This window comes from Mugil cephalus, chromosome 7 (genome assembly GCF_022458985.1).
Source record: "Mugil cephalus isolate CIBA_MC_2020 chromosome 7, CIBA_Mcephalus_1.1, whole genome shotgun sequence".
Taxonomy (NCBI): domain Eukaryota; kingdom Metazoa; phylum Chordata; class Actinopteri; order Mugiliformes; family Mugilidae; genus Mugil; species Mugil cephalus.
Genome location: NC_061776.1, coordinates 26,637,483 through 26,657,311, shown reverse-complemented (window position 1 = coordinate 26,657,311; position 19,829 = coordinate 26,637,483). Strand labels below are relative to the sequence as shown.

The 19,829-nt window shown below is 39.0% G+C and overlaps 2 protein-coding genes across 2 annotated transcripts in view; both read right to left on the bottom strand.

The window, feature by feature from the left end:
- Positions 1 to 2,473: 2,473 nt before the first annotated feature.
- Positions 2,474 to 10,536, bottom strand: ttpa (tocopherol (alpha) transfer protein). Its single transcript, XM_047590504.1, has 5 exons — positions 10,261 to 10,536; positions 8,037 to 8,190; positions 5,823 to 6,016; positions 5,079 to 5,189; positions 2,474 to 4,985 (listed from the first exon to the last, which is right to left on the bottom strand). The coding sequence occupies exons 1-5, from the start codon at positions 10,438 to 10,440 to the stop codon at positions 4,752 to 4,754; spliced, it is 873 nt and encodes a 290-aa protein (XP_047446460.1). The 5' UTR covers positions 10,441 to 10,536; the 3' UTR covers positions 2,474 to 4,751.
- A 2,248-nt stretch (positions 10,537 to 12,784) lies between these two features.
- The window catches only part of LOC125010452 (xenotropic and polytropic retrovirus receptor 1 homolog), a 37,345-nt gene continuing 30,300 nt past the window's right edge, over positions 12,785 to 19,829 (bottom strand). The window contains exon 16 of the mRNA XM_047589093.1: positions 12,785 to 19,051. Within this exon, the coding sequence (XP_047445049.1) occupies positions 18,997 to 19,051 (55 nt within the window). The 3' untranslated portion in view covers positions 12,785 to 18,996. The remainder of the gene's footprint in view (positions 19,052 to 19,829) is intronic.

The following is a 19,829-nucleotide window of genomic DNA, read 5'->3' as shown; positions in this document are numbered from 1 at the left end:
AAACAACCCCTCTTTCAGATTACATAGTCCTTATCAGTAGTTGCACCACTACAAGCACATTTTACTGTCACTTCTGGTTTTGGAAGGTGTGCTCTATCCGAACCTCTCTCCTTTGCCTAATCCTATAGACTATTTAAAATCTGTTGTTTTAACGTTATAGCTGGTGACCTTTCACAGTTGTACTTTTTTTCCAGTGGTTCCACAGATGTAAAGAATGACACAAATGATCACTGGAGGAACATCATAGAATTTAGATGGTTACATTCCAATGTAAGACTAGAGACTATTGTATCTAATAAGCTAATCAGAGGGTCAAGCACCACAATGGCAGGAAAATGTTTTGGGCAATAAAGGAAGTTGGTGCTATTCCCGTAATGACTGGTAGGTGGCGTTGTGTGAGCTTCCCTCCCCAGGCTGGCCCATGATTTCCATAATGATTACTTAGAAGTGAGCAGAAGAAAGCACTAGTGCTGTTTGACTATAGCTGTATATAATATTTAGCTACTGTAAATGTTTCTAATCTTTACATTAGAGGACTGGTTCTTTCACACCAGTACTAAAACAACATAATGAATAGTTAAGAAAATGCTATTTACAATTGTGTTCTCAAATATATTGTATATGTTATTATTGCTTGCTTTTGATTTCTCCATGTACTCAGGGCTGGGCGAAAAGCATATAAGAGGAACGATGTGGAAAGGACACAGGAAACTGTTGAACCAGAGATTTCTTCAAGGCTTTTTGCATAACATTTGCTAAATGAAATCTCCTGTAGTTTGAAAAATCTCATGAGCGAAAGACCTCACGTACACGCAAACAAATATATTCGAAGCTATCTCTATGCTAGAGATAAATACCAGACATGAACCCGTCCGTAGGAGGAATATCACTTCAAACATGGGCTAAAGGTTGACACAAATCTGTGTAAAAGAATACCGAATGAGACATTTACTCCTCCAGACTGTCACATTCATGAAATGATAGAAATGGTTTCCATGGTGCATTAATCATACTATCAAGTTTACCTGCACTGCAAAAAAAAAAAAAAAAAAAACACTAAATTGTAAACATTAAATTGAAGGCCATTTGAACATGGGTTGTGAAGCACCAATGATCCTTAACCACCACATGTAGCTTGTTACAGATTTATGCTAATACACCATGCATGATGCTTCTAAAGTTTACACTCCTCAGAAAAAATAAATGAAAAAGATAATGTTTTTTTTGTTTGTTTTTTCAACATGGTGTTTAGCTCTAATTATCACCTGCTTTCCTTTAAGTGTGGTCACATGTGGTCACTATTTTGACACTGGCATATTTCACAGATTTGTGTATGTGTCACAGGTGGTGTAATGTGACCAAAAACTACTGCAATATATCCTATGAAGGGGAACTTACTGGTAGTAAAGGATGGCGACACATGGTTTTGAATCAACTGGTGAGTAGTCAGCAACATTTGACATGCATTCCATAGCTGTTTTATCACAGCGTTAATATTTCTTCAGTAAGTATGGGTAAGAAAACCATGAAGCCAAAAATGGTTGCGTCAAAGCTGGCAACATTGTTTTCCTGACTTTTATTTCTGAATATCATATTGCACATTGGTTAAAATCTTCATATTTGGAAAACAACATCAATTTCCTGTTGCCCTTATTTGGCCATATTACCTTGACATATTACATTTAAAACATGGACACATGCAGTTTTTGACTAGAAAAGAGACCAAGTGGAACATAAAGGAGTCATACTATGAAGGCAAAAAGTCAAAGTATAGCAATTCTGACTGTGGATTGATCCCAGACATTTGAGTTTTGCAGTTTTGTAATGTGGACTGTGTTTACTAGACTGAGCTGACATGTTGACTGATCTGCCACTGATCAAAGGTCAGTGCAGCGATAGTGCACAGAGAGAGAAACACAGACACGGACGGGACAGTTAGACAGAAGGCACTGTCTGCATCATGGAAAGCTTGAGAGCTTTTTTCATGTTGAAATTCATTCAATCAACTGTAATGTGTGATGGTCCCCTTTTTGTGATGATATCTTAATGCCCATTCGAGAAAAAAGAACATTGGAAACCAAGGTGAAAGCAGCTATAACATGACAATCATTTTCATCTTAGATGTGGAAAAGAACCACAACCATAACTGTATATGCACATTATATTATATTAGCTCATCTGACTTTCTAAACTTCAGATATATTTAATGCCACACACCACAAGTGATGGAGTTACTTTAAAGGAAGATGTTTTTCCAGTGTTTGTATCATCGTTTCATTGCTACAAACATATAATTACTATAGTCCTGTTTCATGTTTTATGACACGCATGTAATCGAAGAAAGTTTTTAGTGCTAATGATTTTTTTTTTGTGTGTGTGTTAGAGTATCTGAGTAGAAACCCTATGAACAAAAGCTCAAAACATTACTATAAGCACAAAATAAGGAGTCATGGAAAGATATTAGAGTCTGGTATGTTCCTGACCAATTTATTAACAGTATATTGAGCCCATTATGCTACCGGTTTGTTAACGAGTGTTAGACAAAGACTAACATGAGGCAGATCAGTCCTTCAGATTATCATGACATGACACATGAGAACTTTCAGTGTCCCAAGCACCTTAGAATTACAATCATTGAAATTATTACATTTAACAGTATATAAGTATATGTTCTTATTATGAACATATTCTGAGTTTTGCAGCAAATTAATACAAAAATAAAGGCAGTAAGCTACAGAAAATTCACATTATTACAATATGTTGGTCCAAAATATTCAAAGGTGGAAGGAATCAACCTAACACCCGTTCACAGTCTTAAATTATCATTAAAACATCATAATCAGCTCACTGATAGCAATATAATGAAAAAAAATATCAACCACGAGGAAACAGAAGAGTGGATGGATTGGTTTGGCTGGCTGATAAGATGAAAGTTTATATGGAGTGATAAGTTAGAGAGAAGGTTTATGAGCGTCTGTCCTGACATGAGAACATAACATTTGGGGAAACTGCTTGGACTCCAGGTAAATTTTTGCTGCATGTAACTCACAGTGACTAAGCAATCCATCACTGAGGTCCACTGGACAAACGGCTGGAATAATTAATGATTAACTACTATGGAATAGCAAAACAAGAGTTCCCGCTGAGAGAAAAAAAGAAAATCGTCTTGATTAGACATTTACATAAATTCAGTGATAGTTAAAAACGGTACAGATAAAGGCAAGCTCTGGGTTTTTTGTCATCCATGACATCTTGTGAGCTCAGAAATCATGAACAGCCCTTCAAGTAGGTTTGTTTCCAAATGGATGTGACGCAGTAAACCATACTGTCTCTAAATCCAGTCTCTCGAACGTACCAAAATGCTCAGTAGCTCCAGATGAGTTGGCTCAGTCAGCCTGAACAAGCAGCTAGCAGACATTAGAAAATTAAAATACATGAATTAACATTTAAAATGTATTCACAGAGTGGCGAAGAGGCTTTGTAGGCTTTGTTTTAGAGTTAGATGTGTTTTACTGCTGAAGTCAGGATGTGGTCAGCCTAGCTTAGTGTAATAATTGTTAATAGGTAACAATCATTAACACAACCTTATACAATATCGTATTAAGGACCTGTGTAACTAAAATGTTGGTATGAAAATACATTAATTTGCTATACATATATATATATATATATATATATATTTTTTTTTTTATTTGGTGTTAAATATCATGAAAGTACTATTGGTCCAAATCAGTCAGTCAGTCAGTCAGTCAGTCAGTCAGTCAGTCAGTCATTCTGTCTATCTATCTATCGCTTGTATGGTTAACATAATCAAGAACCACAACCACCCCATGAGCAAATTGTTATGTTCTGTTCTCATATGGCAGATATGGACCTTATCTGCCGCTACACTACAATGTGCAATGCAACTGCCACTTCCCATTTTTACCAGTGCTGTAAATTTCAGTAATCGTTGTGCTCTTACTTCTTGTGCTACATATGGCTGAGCTGACCGGTTCTCACGTCCACGACATTTCATTACTTCAATAATCCTGTGTCAATCCTGCACAAATAAACCAGTAAATAAAAGAGTGGAAACACTAATAGAATGGAGTATTGTACCGAGTTGCATGGCCCGGGCTAGTTCAGAGTGGGTAACAGTCATCATGTAGACGTCACAGTCTCAGTAAACATGTATTCCTCCTCATCCTTTTTGTGTTGACAAATCTGGCCAAATTGACAAAGATATTTCCTGAATAACCAAGATTGATTTTTTTAGTTTGGAAATTAAGTGTAACAACTATAGCCCAGGTATGATGTGATGATTTTGTTTCTCTATTTTCTATGTATCATGTTAATTAGCAAGAGTAAGTAAACTGAATTTTTTATTTTTTTTTTCAAAGTTAAAGTCAGCTGAGTTGTCACTGATTTGCTAAACTGGGCTACCTTCTGTTCCTCCCAACTCTGACCAAAGTCAGATCAGAGCTAGACACAAAGCTGCCATCTACCTCTTCAGCTCACTCTGGCAAAGAAAGTGTATTTTGGTCAGAAAAGCTAAAAAGCGAACATTATGTAACATAAAGGAGTCAGTCAGATGGATCAGTGGTGTAAGGCATAAAATCAGCACAGCCATTAATCATATCTGTTCAGCTCCCTCTGCGCAACCAACACCATGAACGGTGCTCATGAGATAAGGGCGTAGCTCAGAGAGATGTTACAGTAAAAAAATGAGCCTTGTCTATGTGTGATCCAATATGCCAAAACTCCAAGGATCATCCTTCAGAGAGTTGTTCAGCCATCACATCATCTGAATCCTCAGATGTTATGTCACCCGTTGGGTGGGAGGCAATCTTCTTCAGGAGGTTCTCTGATTGAAGCAGCTGATTGGTCCAGTCCTGACACACATCTTCTATATCAGGCCCCTCCCCTCCATATTCTGGAGGCAGGATGTGCGGCGAGAAGAAGTCGCTTAAAGAATCTTGGAAATCAGTGCCGTGCATGTGAATCTGCAATTAAAAGAGTCCTTGTTTTTAGAAGCAATTTTCAACACAAGAATGGATAAGACAAATGACAAATGATGGAGATGTAAAGGAGCTGACCCTCTGTTTGATTTTATCTGGCAGGAAGGGCCGAATCATGGCGAAGACCGGATGGAAGAACATCGGCTCGTTGACCAAATGAATTCCTCTAACTTTCAGTGGAAAAGCATCCTGCACATACAAACACACAGACACAAGCACATACAGGTGTAAAACACATTGAGCAAGTTCACTTGACTACAGACTAAATAAAGGCAAGGAGCGCAAAAGATTCTAATATTTCCATGGATATATATAGACTTGTTCGTAACTGCAAACAAAACACTGGTAACTGTAGTTTATAGTAAACATGTTCCTGAGCAGAACTAATGAAAGACAGGTGGACAGAAAATTAGATACAGCGCAGATTATTCAGTTGCAGCTAGAATAATACATGCTCAGAAGTGTGTAGCAGAACAGTGCTGCAGAATAATTGTCTTCTTGTGTTGGTTGTCTTCAACATTTCATTCAATTGCTGTTCAGTCATTTAAGTGTTTTGCTCTTAAGTCGCATGTCTTTGCTGTGGGTCAAAACTTACTTCATATGACAGAATGGCCAGGCACATAAAACTGTTGAGTTGATGACTTACCTTTAAAGGCCAAAATTCAGAAGACTAACAAAAACAAGGATATTTAAAAAACAATACCTTTCACCTTTCTACTACAAATGACCCCTGTGTATCAGATACACCATTGTTTAGATCAAAATTAATTAACAGAAACGTTTGGTCATCATCTGCATAGCATAGTGTGATTTCAGGCCTACCGAAAGTACAGAGGATATCTTTCTGGCGAGGGAAGCGTTAATCTGCATGGCGTGGGCTAAACACCACCCCTGAAGGTCAAATATGACCTTTACACCCCGCCTTTGTGTCTCTATCTCCCTGGAGATGATCTCTGATGTCATCAGGCTGATCCTGAAGACCTGGAAGGCCGACCAGTCTTTTGAGTTCCATTGCCCTGCAGACAGGAAGAAGTACACACTGATGTTACTGTACTTCAGTGGAATGAGTCCTCAAGTTTCAGTAAGTATCAGCAAAAAAAATCTCTGGAGCACAGAGACCCATACAACATTCTGTTAAATACATTCTTTATATCAAATATTTGACTAGTTCCATTTTTTGTGCAACTAACAGGGTTTCCTTCTTGAATCTGCCTCACCAGCACAGTTATACTGCTTTCAGATGGCACTTACAAGCTTGAGGTTACGACATGAGATTTCGTGAACACAAACGTACAAGTGGTAAGAACCACTTTGTGAATGTTGCTAGGCAACTTTTGAGGAAGCGAATGACCAGGTAACTTCATGTATGCCAAGGCATAATGAAAGGATAGGGTGCTATCCAAGACCACCACTTGTGAAAATATCAGCAACCAGGTCACAACTCAAGAACTCAGTTGTTACTGAACAACCCCATTTCAAGGCAGCGTTGGCATGCTGGTAGTGGTCACTGCTACTGAGTCATTTCTAGGGTTCTGTCTCAGCAACTGCTACTGATTTTCTTCAGTGGTCACCCTCAGTGCTGCAACAAGAAATCCTGTGCAGTCCAACAACCACAGATATCACAGACCACAGTGTTTGTGTCGTGAACATTTGATTACTGGAACTTTGTATCCTGTTGAGTTGCATGCCATTCTATTGGGAAAAAAGTGACTGAACCTGTCAAGAAGTAAAGTCGTAGTATGACACATACTGACACACATTAGTATATCAGATACACAGCAGCCCATTCAGGAGTGGCACGAATACCTTCTGAGTGAACTAACCTGACGGGAATCTTTCTGGTGGTTTTGTTAACCTGAAACCTTAAAGCACGTGCGTCCATGCAAGAAATATGTAAGACATTATGATCACAGGGCTACACAGAATAGGACTGTCAGAAACACTAGTGTGGAAGAGTTTCAGATGAGATTAGAATCTAGAAGTCAGACACAATGGGAAGTAAATATCACCAGAAAACCACAGAGAATTTACAGTGCTCGAGACAAACACATACCAGTTGTCTTACAAATCCTTTTCTGGTCAGTGTCTCTCTGGACAATGTTGGACAGACAACAAAGGTACCCTCTGAAGTGTTTCAGGATGCTTACATTCACTTTTTTTGACCAACTCACACTCTGTGTGTTGTTTAACCCCTTATGGTGGAAAGAATCTCCTCTGCATGAATGCTTTAGGGTGGAAATTAAGTATTTACAAGTATTTCAGTTAGTGCACTATAAAAGGTTAGTCGTCTCTTTTGAAAGGAGAAATGACACGTTACCAAAGCAAAACAGAACCTACATGAATATTATGCAGTAATATATAATATATCTGTTATTAATGAGTCAGTTCTTCAACTTTTTTAGTTGTTGCCTAAAGTCAAGGCCTCATCCTGTAACCACATGAGACCACCTTAGTCACCCTTCAGCAAAAGTTACGAAGGCAGTGACTGGTTCACAACAAATTAGAGAATTTAGATTACAAAAGAGTTTTTGGATGAATTTGGCACACACAGATCTATTGAAAGAACATCAAAGAGAAATTTAAGTTTTCATAATAAAAAGAGTTAAACTGAACCTTGTTGGAGGTGTAATATTTTTTTTCATTGTTATCTCATGATTAAACACTGAGATAATCTGTCAGTAAAGCACACCATAAGCATATTGCATGTATAGATGCATGTGTCATGGGTGTATTAAAAAAGTTGGTAATGACACTCCCACTTAATTTGCCATTGACCTCAATGGTGCATGGTATCACAATAAAAATTCCATGCTAATAAAAAACACATATTTCCCCAATCTGTAAAAAAAAAAAAAAAAGACAACTGAGTCTAAAATCCATCAAGTGAGTTTGATGATGATCTCATCACAGTGTGAAGTCTAAAGAGCATGTGCTCTTGTTTTGACTTTCTCTGTGGTTTTATTTCACTCATTGTGTATCTCTTCTCCCCAGATGTCCAGTTCTGTAATCCATTCATGACACACACCATATACTGACCAATCCTGTAGATGAGAACCCTGCTGCCAGTGTGGTCACGCTGCGGGAGGACGGCGTGATACGATGTGTTGAGGAGGCCGAGCACAGAGGAAGGAGACAGGCAGGTGCTGATTTCAGGACTCTCCTTCCGCCATCGCAGGTAGTTCAGCAGGAGCTGCACAGGACAGATTCAGGGACATCAGGGAATTCAGTGGATTCTACTGTATCTGTTCTCACCTTGGAATGTGGCTTCAGCAGTTTAAATGTTTGCTATGAGCTCCAAGGACACAGATCAAATATTCAGCTCTAGTAACCTTTAATCTACTCTGTTATCTGGGCCAACCCCTGGGAGTAAATAACCTTACTGCCAGAGATCGAACTGAAAATAAAAAAAATACACACCATTCATCTGTCAGCCATTTTTGTGCTTGAAGTCTGACTCTTTGTCTAAGTGTTGACCCACTTGGCTGAGCCTCTGCTGTCTTCATTGAAAATAAGACACTCAGCCTTCCTGTGGAGACTGTTTTACATGCAGCCACCTAATAAACACTCAGAGACACTCAAAGACACACTAACACACAATGACCTATGGTGGCTTTCAAAGAGGAAATTAACTTTCACAGAATTTCCTAACGCAGTCAACAACTCTACTGGCCAACAAGGACAAAAGTAGCAACAGCAACAATCAGGAGCTGATTCATGTTGCTGTACTGAACAGAAAACAAACAGACATAGCTGAACAGACATAGCTGCAGCATGTACTCAGTCCCACTTGTGTATCATCTTTCACTATGTGGTGGATGCCCTCACCCTTTGACGTTATATCTGCTACGACGCAAAGCACCCCGGTGATGCTGCCTGAATAACTCACACCCTTTACAGACGTGGCAGCGACTAACACATGTGTTCTGGATTTTAATCACTCAGACACAGTCAGGACTGGATGTCATGTGAGACACAACTGAACCTTTTAACTAAATGACCTCTGTATTATCATAGTTGAACCCCAGTATAATAATGTCCAGTGTTATAAGCACAACAAACAAACTCGAGGTTTGAAACAAAAAATAAACTGTTGTTCATGCACACGCAGTTAAAAAACAAACAAATGAACAAGCATCAAAAATGTTCAACTAAAAAGGGCAGTTTTAAATTACTGGATTATTATCTAAGTGTTATTACTGATGCAGAACTGTTGAAAAGCTACTAGAGGGTCAGGTTACACTTCCCACTGCACCAAGACGGGCATTCGTACATTCATACAAGCTGTGAAGTGTCCGCTTGTCACATATTATACCAAACGTCAAAAGTACATGATTCAGTGGAGCCCAAATGTCACAGTCAGGTGATAAGGAAAACAGAAATGATTGGTGACTTTAATTTTATATGTAGCTGGGTAAGCTATATTACATGCACAGTTTACCATTTAAAATATGATTATTATTGTATAATGTAACCAGTGAGTACAACTGTTACCACAAATAAATATAACTGGACAAAATAGAACACACAATTGCCCAACCTTGGGGTCCAAACAACCTTCAATAGATGTATGTAGGCTTCACATATGACGTTCACAGCTTTAGCATTATTGTTTGAAGATGTGACATGATACTAAATAACATCTGTATGATACCAGGAGCATCTAGTAAAATGCCGGTGGCTGTTGTTCGTGTCTCAGTGCAGTAACACTAAAGACTAGACCGCAAACAACAGAAAGCAAACTCTCCACAATAATGGAGCACTCAGTGAAGGACTGAGTTTATAAGTATTCTGAGACTGTTTCTTGGAATGAATAAACGTGATGAGGGAGAATAACGAACGGATCGTCTACATGGGCCTGTATTAAAGCGGCCGAAGTTAATCTGAGCATATAAAAAGTTTCCCTCTACAGCTCCTAAAAACACTAACTTTAACATAGAACATAGCTAAAAGATTTTGGCTTCAGGCCCCGCGGCGAGTACATATGCCTGTAAATCATGATCACCACCATACCACAGCTATGTCTCTAAAGAGATGAAAGTCTACTAATAACTCGTTCACATGGACGAATGACAACGTAAAGACACCACAACAGTCATCCACTAAGCCAAACAGAGACAAAACCCTCCAAACTTTGCTTGAAGTTACGGTCTAGTTCCTGATCATTTCAGCCTGTGCGCTCCTTGAGTGCAGGACTTTCACTTCGCTGAACTGATTTGTTTTTGTTTTGTATCTGTGTAGGATTGTGGCGGCGGCGCAGCACCTTCAGAGCGAGCTCCACGTCGAAGTCTCTGGCCCGCAGAAACCTCAGAAGGAAAGTGTCGGTGAAGGTCCAGACAGAGGACGGGTCGGCGGCCTGCAGCGCGCCCCGCCTCAGGCCACTCACGTACGGCTCCAGCTGCTCCGAGTCGTCGGGGAGTTCATTGAGCTGAGGTCCGTTCATGTCGCACTCTGGTCCGGTTTCATTTCACTGCTGTAGAGAGGGGGAACACACCGGCCGCCGATGGATGGAGGGAGGGTGCGAGTGTCTGTGAGTGTGCCAGGGCCGGCCCCAGTCATTTTAGCGCCCCCACCCACATCAATAAGCTAGTGCACAAAATAAATTGATGAAACCGGTGCAGACAGAAGTGGATAAAGTGCACAAAAAACTGTATAAAACTGTATCAGTTTGTTATACATCATGTAACATTGTTCTAAAGCACACATGGGCAAATACAACTCCATGTGACATGCAACCAAATCACAACTAATAAAAACTAATAAAAAAAAGTGTCACAGTTCAATTTCAATCCAACTTCACTTTATTTCACACTTACACATCAAACAACAAAAAAATATATATATAAGGCAACAACAACAAATACTATAATATACAAAATACAACATTTAAACACACGCAAAATTCACACAAAATGAATCACAATATAAATAAGATACAAAACAAAATATAACAGAACGCAGTGCAGATATAACAAAATATAAATATAATGAAATAAGAGTATTGCTCAAAAACCTACAGTATGTAATGTCAATAACATGCATAATATAGCACTGTCCTACAATACATATTGGGCCTTATATGAAAAATAACCTGGAGGCAGCATTATGTTTATGAATGTCAGTTGAGGCAAATGAGCGACTCTGGACATTGTCTACGTTTGGAGAGGTCTTAAGGCCTTAAGTTGACTTGCCACCTCAAGTCTGAAGCGCCACTCATCTTGCCTTCTCTGCAGTTAAGTCATCTATAACATCATCCTAAGACAGCGGTTGTGAGACTACATGATTATATTGATGATGGATGTAGATGAGACCAGTTGTTACAACATCATTGAAGTCTGAGGTAGAGGTGTCTGCAGACAGCCCAGGTTTTGTAGATGCAGGACATTCAGAGGTGCATCTGAAAAGAGATGAATAGATTATATATATATATATATATATATATATATATATATAGTATTAAATATATATTATATTATATTATATTATATTATATTATATTATATTATATTATATTATATTATATGTCAATAAAAACGTAACATTATACCTGGTTTCTCAGGCAGACAGGAAGGTGGTCTATGCAGGACATAAGATAATTAGAGACATTAGAGAAAAGGTGGAGGCTATTTCTGCAATTTTCAACACTTAATTACCTGTGTTTTTTTGTTTGTTTTTTGCTGCCTCCTAATTTTCGACTAATAGATGAGTTATAGTGGATTTTGGTAATATTACAACGTAATAATATATCAAGTGTATTAGTAGTAGGCTGTTAGTATGAAACAAAACAAAACCTCACCCTCAGTGCGCCCCCCATCAATCCACAGCACTCTCAGCATTAGCCTGCACTGCCTATGCTTAGGGCCGACTCTGGAGTGTGTGCAGTCGTATGTTTGTGTGCAGTCCTCTCTTACTCGATTTGTGAGGGCTCCAACTAAGTTTCTAGACCAAGGTTGAATTATCTTAAGGAGATAGGGAATCAGTAAAAACTTTCTTTGGTAGGGCAAGGGACTTCAAAGGGCCCCTGAGCACAGGCACATTAAGGGCATCCCACCTCACGAACACAAGAGCAATTAGGCCTACGGTTTCTGTCTCTTTTAACTCATTTAGCCCATTTTTTGTAGTCATTTTGTAGTTGTTGTGTATCCTTTAGTGGCTTTTTTTTTGCAGTTCTTTGCCTCTCCGATCACGTCTCGTGTGTGTTTATTTGTGTATATTTACTGTCTATAAGTGAACTTGATTTGCAGTCATATGCAGAAAGCTGCTCAACATTTCCCCCTGCTGGTCACCAGCAGCCATCAACCTCTGAAGATTTCAATCAAAAGAATATTATTATTAAACTTCTAATATTAAGATATATTTTTTTTGTTTTTTGAATAAATATTACTGACTGAATTATTTTACTCATTAGTTCCTCTCCTGCTTTGTCTACCATTCCCACGCTCAATTTAAATGTTGTGCACATGCAAAGAATTTACAGGAAACCACTACTCAGCTGCTACTATTCTTCAGATAAACCGGAGCGTTAAGGATGGCAGCTACTTTTATTAATTTCATATTGAGATTTTGGAATCTTCCTTTCTTTCTGCCTTTTTAAGTAATATATATATATATATGTATGTGTTGCACATGACATGTAACAGTATAAACAGTATAAAGTGATAAACTAAAAATGTTAAATGTTCATCGTCAATACATGTCTGAGATGTTCTTCCCAAAACTTCATGTAGTTACACCAGTGATGTTAATAATATATAAGAAAGGTAAGAGAAAGAAAGACTTGCAAACACTTTAGAGCTTTTAGAGCTGTTTTTACTGGAAAACAAATGTAACAGGGGTTGGTGAACCAGGCACCTCTGTAGCATAATGCTGCTACTGTACATACAAGACAACACCCACAGCACAGTCACTGATTATACAATGCTTCTAATCAATGTGGTCATCAATATATAATGTATTGTATAATCAACAGCTCTGTGTCACATGTGTGGTCACAATGTGGATCAGAAAGCTCCCTCTGGGTTTGCAATCCTAAAAACGTCTTCATTTTATTCTAGTCAAAATGTGGGTATCAGAGACTTTGGATTTAAATATTATGTTGACAACGTTCTTTATGCTTCACACTGAGAAAGCTTTGGACCAGTGAGCATGAAATGTCTTACATCATGATATACTTCAAGTCAAATATACCCTCAAAATGAAAAATGTTTATGGAGTAGGAAGGTCATAAAATATTTCAAAAATAAATTATGTCCCTGGATCCTGGTGCTCTAAGTGGTTCTATTTCTATTCTGCAGACCCAGAGGTCAAGAGAGCACTGGAGGAGGAGGACGATGATGATGATGATGATGATGGACGTGTATCTATGAGAACTCATGGCCATCAGGTGTTCAAGATAGAAAAGACAACACACTTGTGTGGGGTAAGTACCAGCCAGCAGCAAATAGCTACAAAGATCAGACTTGTTTAGAGACAAAAGAGGAGGCTGGAAGAGCAGACAGTGCTGCAGTGGAAAAGTGAGCTGGAAGCAGCTCAGCTCAGGCTTCAGCAACAACCCTGCTTTCCTATTGATGCTTTCAGCTGCCTGCTGTGTTGTGTCCTCTGCAGAGATCTTTAAACTCTTCATAACATGGAGAAATGTGTGTTCAAACATACCACTGAGTTCTGTTCAAAATAATAACAATATCCTCCATGTGTTGGGTGTAATGTTGGGTTCAGACTGCACAATATCTACTGTCAGGGCTGAAAGCAAGTCACACGTAACAGCTCATAGCTTTATCTTATGGAGAGTCAGCAGATGACAACCAAGGCTGTATTGCATTGGACACCTTGTAACGTTCTGACCAAAAAGAACGCCGACAGAATTCTTTTCCCATCGTCCACAATGAGAACAGTGCACTTTTTATTATGGTGGAACATCGATGGGCTGAAGCACAGTCAGGCCACCTGGGTTCACAGTCATTTTAGGCTTTTGCAGGTGTAAGATAGTCAGTATCGTACACACATTATCCATTATAATTATGGTGGGGAGAGATGGGCGATTGGTTGAGGACAAAAGTGTCTCTCGGCTGGTGACTGTGCAAATACATCTGTTCAGCTCTCTCCAGTTGCCAATGACCAAACATATTCTGCAGTCTAATCCCATCATAGCTTCCTTAACTCTCGGAGTTATTGAGATCTGGTCAGAATCAGTTGGTACAGTGCAAAGTGAACAGACAGTGTTGTATTTAAACATTCCTACAACATTCTGAAAGAAAGTATGTTGGGCTCAACAGATTCCACCACTCTAGACTATGACTGGGTATTCGAAAACATTTTGATACTAGTGGCGACATGACCTCTTAACAATCTCTGTCTTCCAAACGCCAAAATTTCAAATCTGGAACTATATGGAGGCAAAAACAAAATAACAAAATTTGACCAGACATTTGTTTTGTTTTTTTAATCCATACTGATCCCAACATGTCCAAGTAGACCGTACCAACATTATACTCAGGGCTGATACCCAGGCATACTCTCTACTGGTGGAAAACAGGAAGGTTTCACCTGTCTGTCACCTGTCATCTAAAACATCTTTACCGAAAACCAATTTTCAGGTTTAACAGAAGTGCATGTGATCACCTGGAATGTAGAAGGAGAATTAAAAAGGTGCATATTATTACTATCTCGTAAACCCAGTGCGACATGGTCCAAATAAGTCAGGCTGCCTGCAGCTGAAATGTTAAGATTACAACAAAACAAAAAAAAAAAGAGAGAGAGAGAGATAAAAAGATAAAAAGAAACCTTATTATTTGGTCCATTTCCTGGGTCTGGAAGATAAAGCAGGACTCTGGGTGTACACATCATGGGTAAGCAAAGATATTCATGGTGTTAGTTTTCAGTACATACATAAAAAGTTTTTCACCAAAAAAGCATGGGGCTGCATGACAGGCAGTCAGGAAGCTTATACACAGATTGAGAATTAGCAGGCTATGGTGCTAATGTGCTCAATATATCCTGAGTACTAATCTTAATCACATCTCATCCCCCTCTCACCTGCCACTGTGGAATATGCTATTTATAACTCAAGGGTGGCTTTAACTTTATTTGTGTGTCAACATGGAAACCTGAGGGATTAACGAATAAAAGTCCCACACACAGGAATGCTCTCTGATTAAGGGATATTTACAGGACGACAATCCAGTTGTCCTCATTTTTTGTAGCCATCTGTGGGTGTCAGTTTGTGATAGGGAGAAAAACCCTGAGCACTAAAGCCTAAAAGTAATACTCAATTTTAAATGTTATCCTCACTGAAAGAAAATGAACACCGGCTTTAAAGAAACCAGTATACTAAAATAAATCACAGCAAGAAAGAAGGAAGAATCCAGGAAATGCATCAAGAGATATACGTTACACTAATTTCCAACAGCAGATCTTGTGAAATGGATGTGAAATGTTTTCAATTCAGTGCATCGTCAACACTTAACAGCTTATTTCTCTTCATAGCGCCACATTAAAGCAAGTTATTAAGAACGCTGAGCTACTTCCTAAACTGTCAAAACACTGATTGTCATCTTACATTACAGAACGTCTTCCTATATGGCGGCATCGTAAAGACCTGGCAACACTATAAAGTGAGACAGCAATTTTTAGCCAGCAGATATTTTGATTTGGAGCTTTTCTTGTAAGGATTATTCTTACAGTTGGTGAATAGTTGCAGCTGGTCAGATAGTTGCTACCATAGTCCATTTTTTGGCTATGGCTACATACATGTCCGCTATTGTTCTCTACTCCATTGCGCAACACTTCTGTCATTAAGTAATGAAGATGGAAAGTAAAGACCAACAAGCTAGAAAACGGCCAAAGCTCATGGCCAATAACTTGACTGTATTTGATATTACTAACGGATATATCTGGCTGAATGTAGCATATTTGTTTCTCTCTGCTGATACTGGAAACAGTTATGCTACAAGAATATTAGTTATATAGAGTAACAAGAGCAATCACCACAGAGAACCTTTGATCTATCAGGAAAACATTGCCAATAATAACAGCTCTCTCATTTGTCCACCTAAAGCTCAAAATGATTCAAAACGGATCCAATTAAAAGCATAACACAGAAAGTAAAATCAACAAATGATTTGTTCTGATGCATTCCACATCAAGTTGTTCTACTGCCTATTCGGTCAAAGCACCACTAAAACATGATGATACAAACTAAGACTCTAGCAGGACCTAGACACTGGACAGACAAGGAAAAATCAGCACAATAAAGTTTGGCATTACAGTACACGCACTCCTTGAGAGACTCTTATTGCTCTGGGGCTGGGGACTGACTTCAGTCTGAGCTGTCTGAAGCATGTCTGAAGTCAGTCACTCCAAATTGCTTCCACAAGTAGTATTCATGAATTCTACACCAGGGATGCCAAACGTTTGCAACTGAATTGACAGAATGTATACATTTTCATTTTCTCTTAAACTGTTACTACTACCGCAAAATGAGCTAAATTTGGAACAACTAGCAACACACATCACATGTGTGCCAGCCTGTTTTTGGAATGTGTAAAGACAGCAACAAAACTATTACCTTCACTCTATTATAAACATTAAGAAAAAAAATATTTCCTCCAGTGCAACCACAACTACCTGTCTTTAGCAAACAAAAGAGAATGATTTCATTTTGTGGCTCTAATGATTTGGCATCACAGACTGAGAGTAAAGCTTAAAGCGTTGACACGATGACAAAGAGTTCTTGAAATTAGCTTTGCAATATGCAGACGATGTGATGGTGGCTGTTGATGGACAGTCACACAGAGACAAATCCAGAGAAAACCACAGCCAAGGCTCTGAACTATCAGCCATTATAAAAGATCACCATCATATCTGATATTTAAATAATGGATAAACTGTATTAAACACAGATCTAGTAAAGACCGATTTAAACACTCTGATGCCAACGACAGTGACTCGTGACCAATTCAGCATAATGTACAGTACATATCCATGTCATACACGCTGCTAAACTTTTAACAGAAATGCCGTTTTCATCCTACTATTAAATGCAGTTTTCTCTCTGATGTGCTGCCATTGGAAAAACAGTAAAGCACTGATGTTACCAGGTGAATGAAAGACACATTTGTGTTGGAGAAGAGGAAGTCAGAGGAGCAGAGGCTGTCTAGAACACTGCAGAAATGTACTGTACACAATGCTGGATCTATCAAGACAACAAGCAAAGTAGCTTCAGAGTGCATATTAACTGGTAAATCGGTGAGATTAGGAATAAACGATGGTTCCCAATACAATTCCCAATAAAGGCCTGGTTCTCCCTGTTACTACATGAGAATATATAGTAGACTTATAATTATATACTAAACAAACAAATACATTAAATAGATTTTGTCTCAAGGCAAACATGTCATTTCTTATCTGTCTGTTAAACCTGAGTTACACCTGCGTATATGTAGTCAAACAGACTGAGTCTAAAAGCCACTCCACTGGAAATTGTGTAACAACATCATCCTTTTGACTGTGACAGTTTGGACATGTAGGTGACAGACAGGTGACCTCTACTCCTTTCATCATGGCCACGTTTCAAACAACCAGAATTACAAGACAAGAGTTACTGTTACTATTTCCAAAAAGTCTTCAGTTGGTCAATTAAGATTTCATGGGACAAAATAAAAATTCCTTGGAACTCATCCCAAATCCCAAATGAACTGACGGGTGGTGACGAGGCATCTCTTCATTCATATGTACACGAATAAGTCCACATTCATTCAGCAGAACCATTTCCCAGTGGAGGATGGTTTTTTTTCCACACAGGGAAGGTAGGAGTCACTGCAGGATGATTAAGATGGTCTTCATCTTTTTCCACAAACAAAAGTAATATTCCTTCTCAGCTCCAAAGCTGAACAGTCATTTCTGCTGCTGTTTCAGCACACAGTACTTCATCTTTTTTTCTACTTGATATTTTCTTTATATTTTATCACCTTCTACTTTGGTCTGTCACATATTTACAACCACAGTCACAAATAATTGCTAGTCTGTATGTGTGCATGTGTTCTTCCCAGGGTATGAAAAAAAGAATAAGTGTTGCACCTCCATGAAGAATGGAACATAATAAAATCAGTGTCTGTGTGTGTAAACACGGTAGGCAATCGGTTCCAATTCATTTTTCCTACAAAGTGCATGTTTCTGTGTTGTGTCTCTAAAGCGTGTAAGGTGCAGGTAGGCAGCTCTGTGATGATTTGACTGGGTAAGCTGAAGAGCACAGGGGAGTCAAGCCAGTGACTGATTGGCATCACAAATTGGTTGTCCGCATTGTCTGTTGTCCCCGTAACATCCTTTATAAATCTGATGTGGACAAAAAGCTTCTGGTTCATTCCAAGGTCCAAATTAGCGGGTGACTTCAAATCTCTTTAGGTGCCAATAGTACACAATTTATTCAAGGCCACTGTCTGAGAACAACCTGGATGCTGGGAGTGTCGGAGTCTAATAGCTAAAGAACAGCAGTAGCTTGAAGTTGCCAGCCTCTCCCTGTGTGGGAGATGTGTGGCACAGAGAGGGCACAGGGACACTTCATGTCAGGATGATCAGCTTGCGTTTCATTTAGCTGCATTGTTCATGGTAAGCGGAGGCTTTGAGGAGAGCCCAAGCAATGGCTGACAAGTAGGTGTAGTTAAACAGACCGCCACTGGGTGGCTGTTGGTGTGAAAGTGAAATGTTTCATCCACTGCTTGAGTAAGGTAGAGTTTAAGTGATAAGCCCACCTTTGGTTATTACTGAAGGTAGGATGGCCACATAGCTGGGTTGGTAGTTCAAGAAGAGAAAGTTTTTCCCTTGAAAAGTTTCTGAACCCAAGCAGAGGCTCATGCATTGGAGAAAAGATTATGTAGGCATGAGAGTTTAACACTCATCCCTAGAAGAGAGTTCAACGCCCTCTCGCTGGGTAATTCCTTATTTAGGAGGTGGAGTTTCCTCCTTTGAATAAATTCTGGACCCAGGCGAGGGGCGTGGCCTGATGTCAGGAGTCATCGTCTGTGTCCTCTATCAGAACTTTGGTGTCACGGGTCTTGGACCTGAAAAGGAGGTAAGAGGGAGAACGTCGTTATAGTGTGAATTTTGTAGAAACTGGTACATCAGCCTACCCTTTGGTTTGTTTACTTTATCACTCTTTACATCTGTGCTCAAATCACAGTGACCTCCATACTCACACTGCACAAGTAAAGGCTAAAACTTTTGCACACGGTTTCAGTAACAGCTGCACAATGTGTGCCAAATATTCTGTTCAAAGGTCCACATGAGTGGAAGCTACAAGTAAACATAAAGATCTGGCATTACACAGTTTAGTCACTGTTTGTATAAGCTTGGTTTCAATGTATAGCAAACACTGAACACAGAAAAGCAAAAAACTGCTTCAACTGCACTTACTCTGGTGTTTAAAGATTTACATTGCAATAGATAACTGTTATGACATTATCTGTCACTGAACAAGTAAACAAAATGCTGCTGATGTAATCTCTGTGAAGAGATATCTGGATATGAATGCACAGTGTAATCATCAGACAGTAGCCATGAGTTGCAAAGTATACATTTAACTAGAAAGGAACAAGTTGACATTTAGTGTGAAGTGGTCAAAGGAAATGCAATGTGCTTCTACAAATCAAGACAGTACCCTGGTGTTTGCTGACTCATGTCGTATGCAGCAGAAAATCAGATCACCTTCACCTTGAAAAAGATCACTACCGTCTGACATCTTTATTGACGTGACAATAGTACTGCAGCACCTACCCACAGTATGCGTATGCACAGACACTTCTTTACTCACATTGATTTCAATAAACAAAACTAGAAATT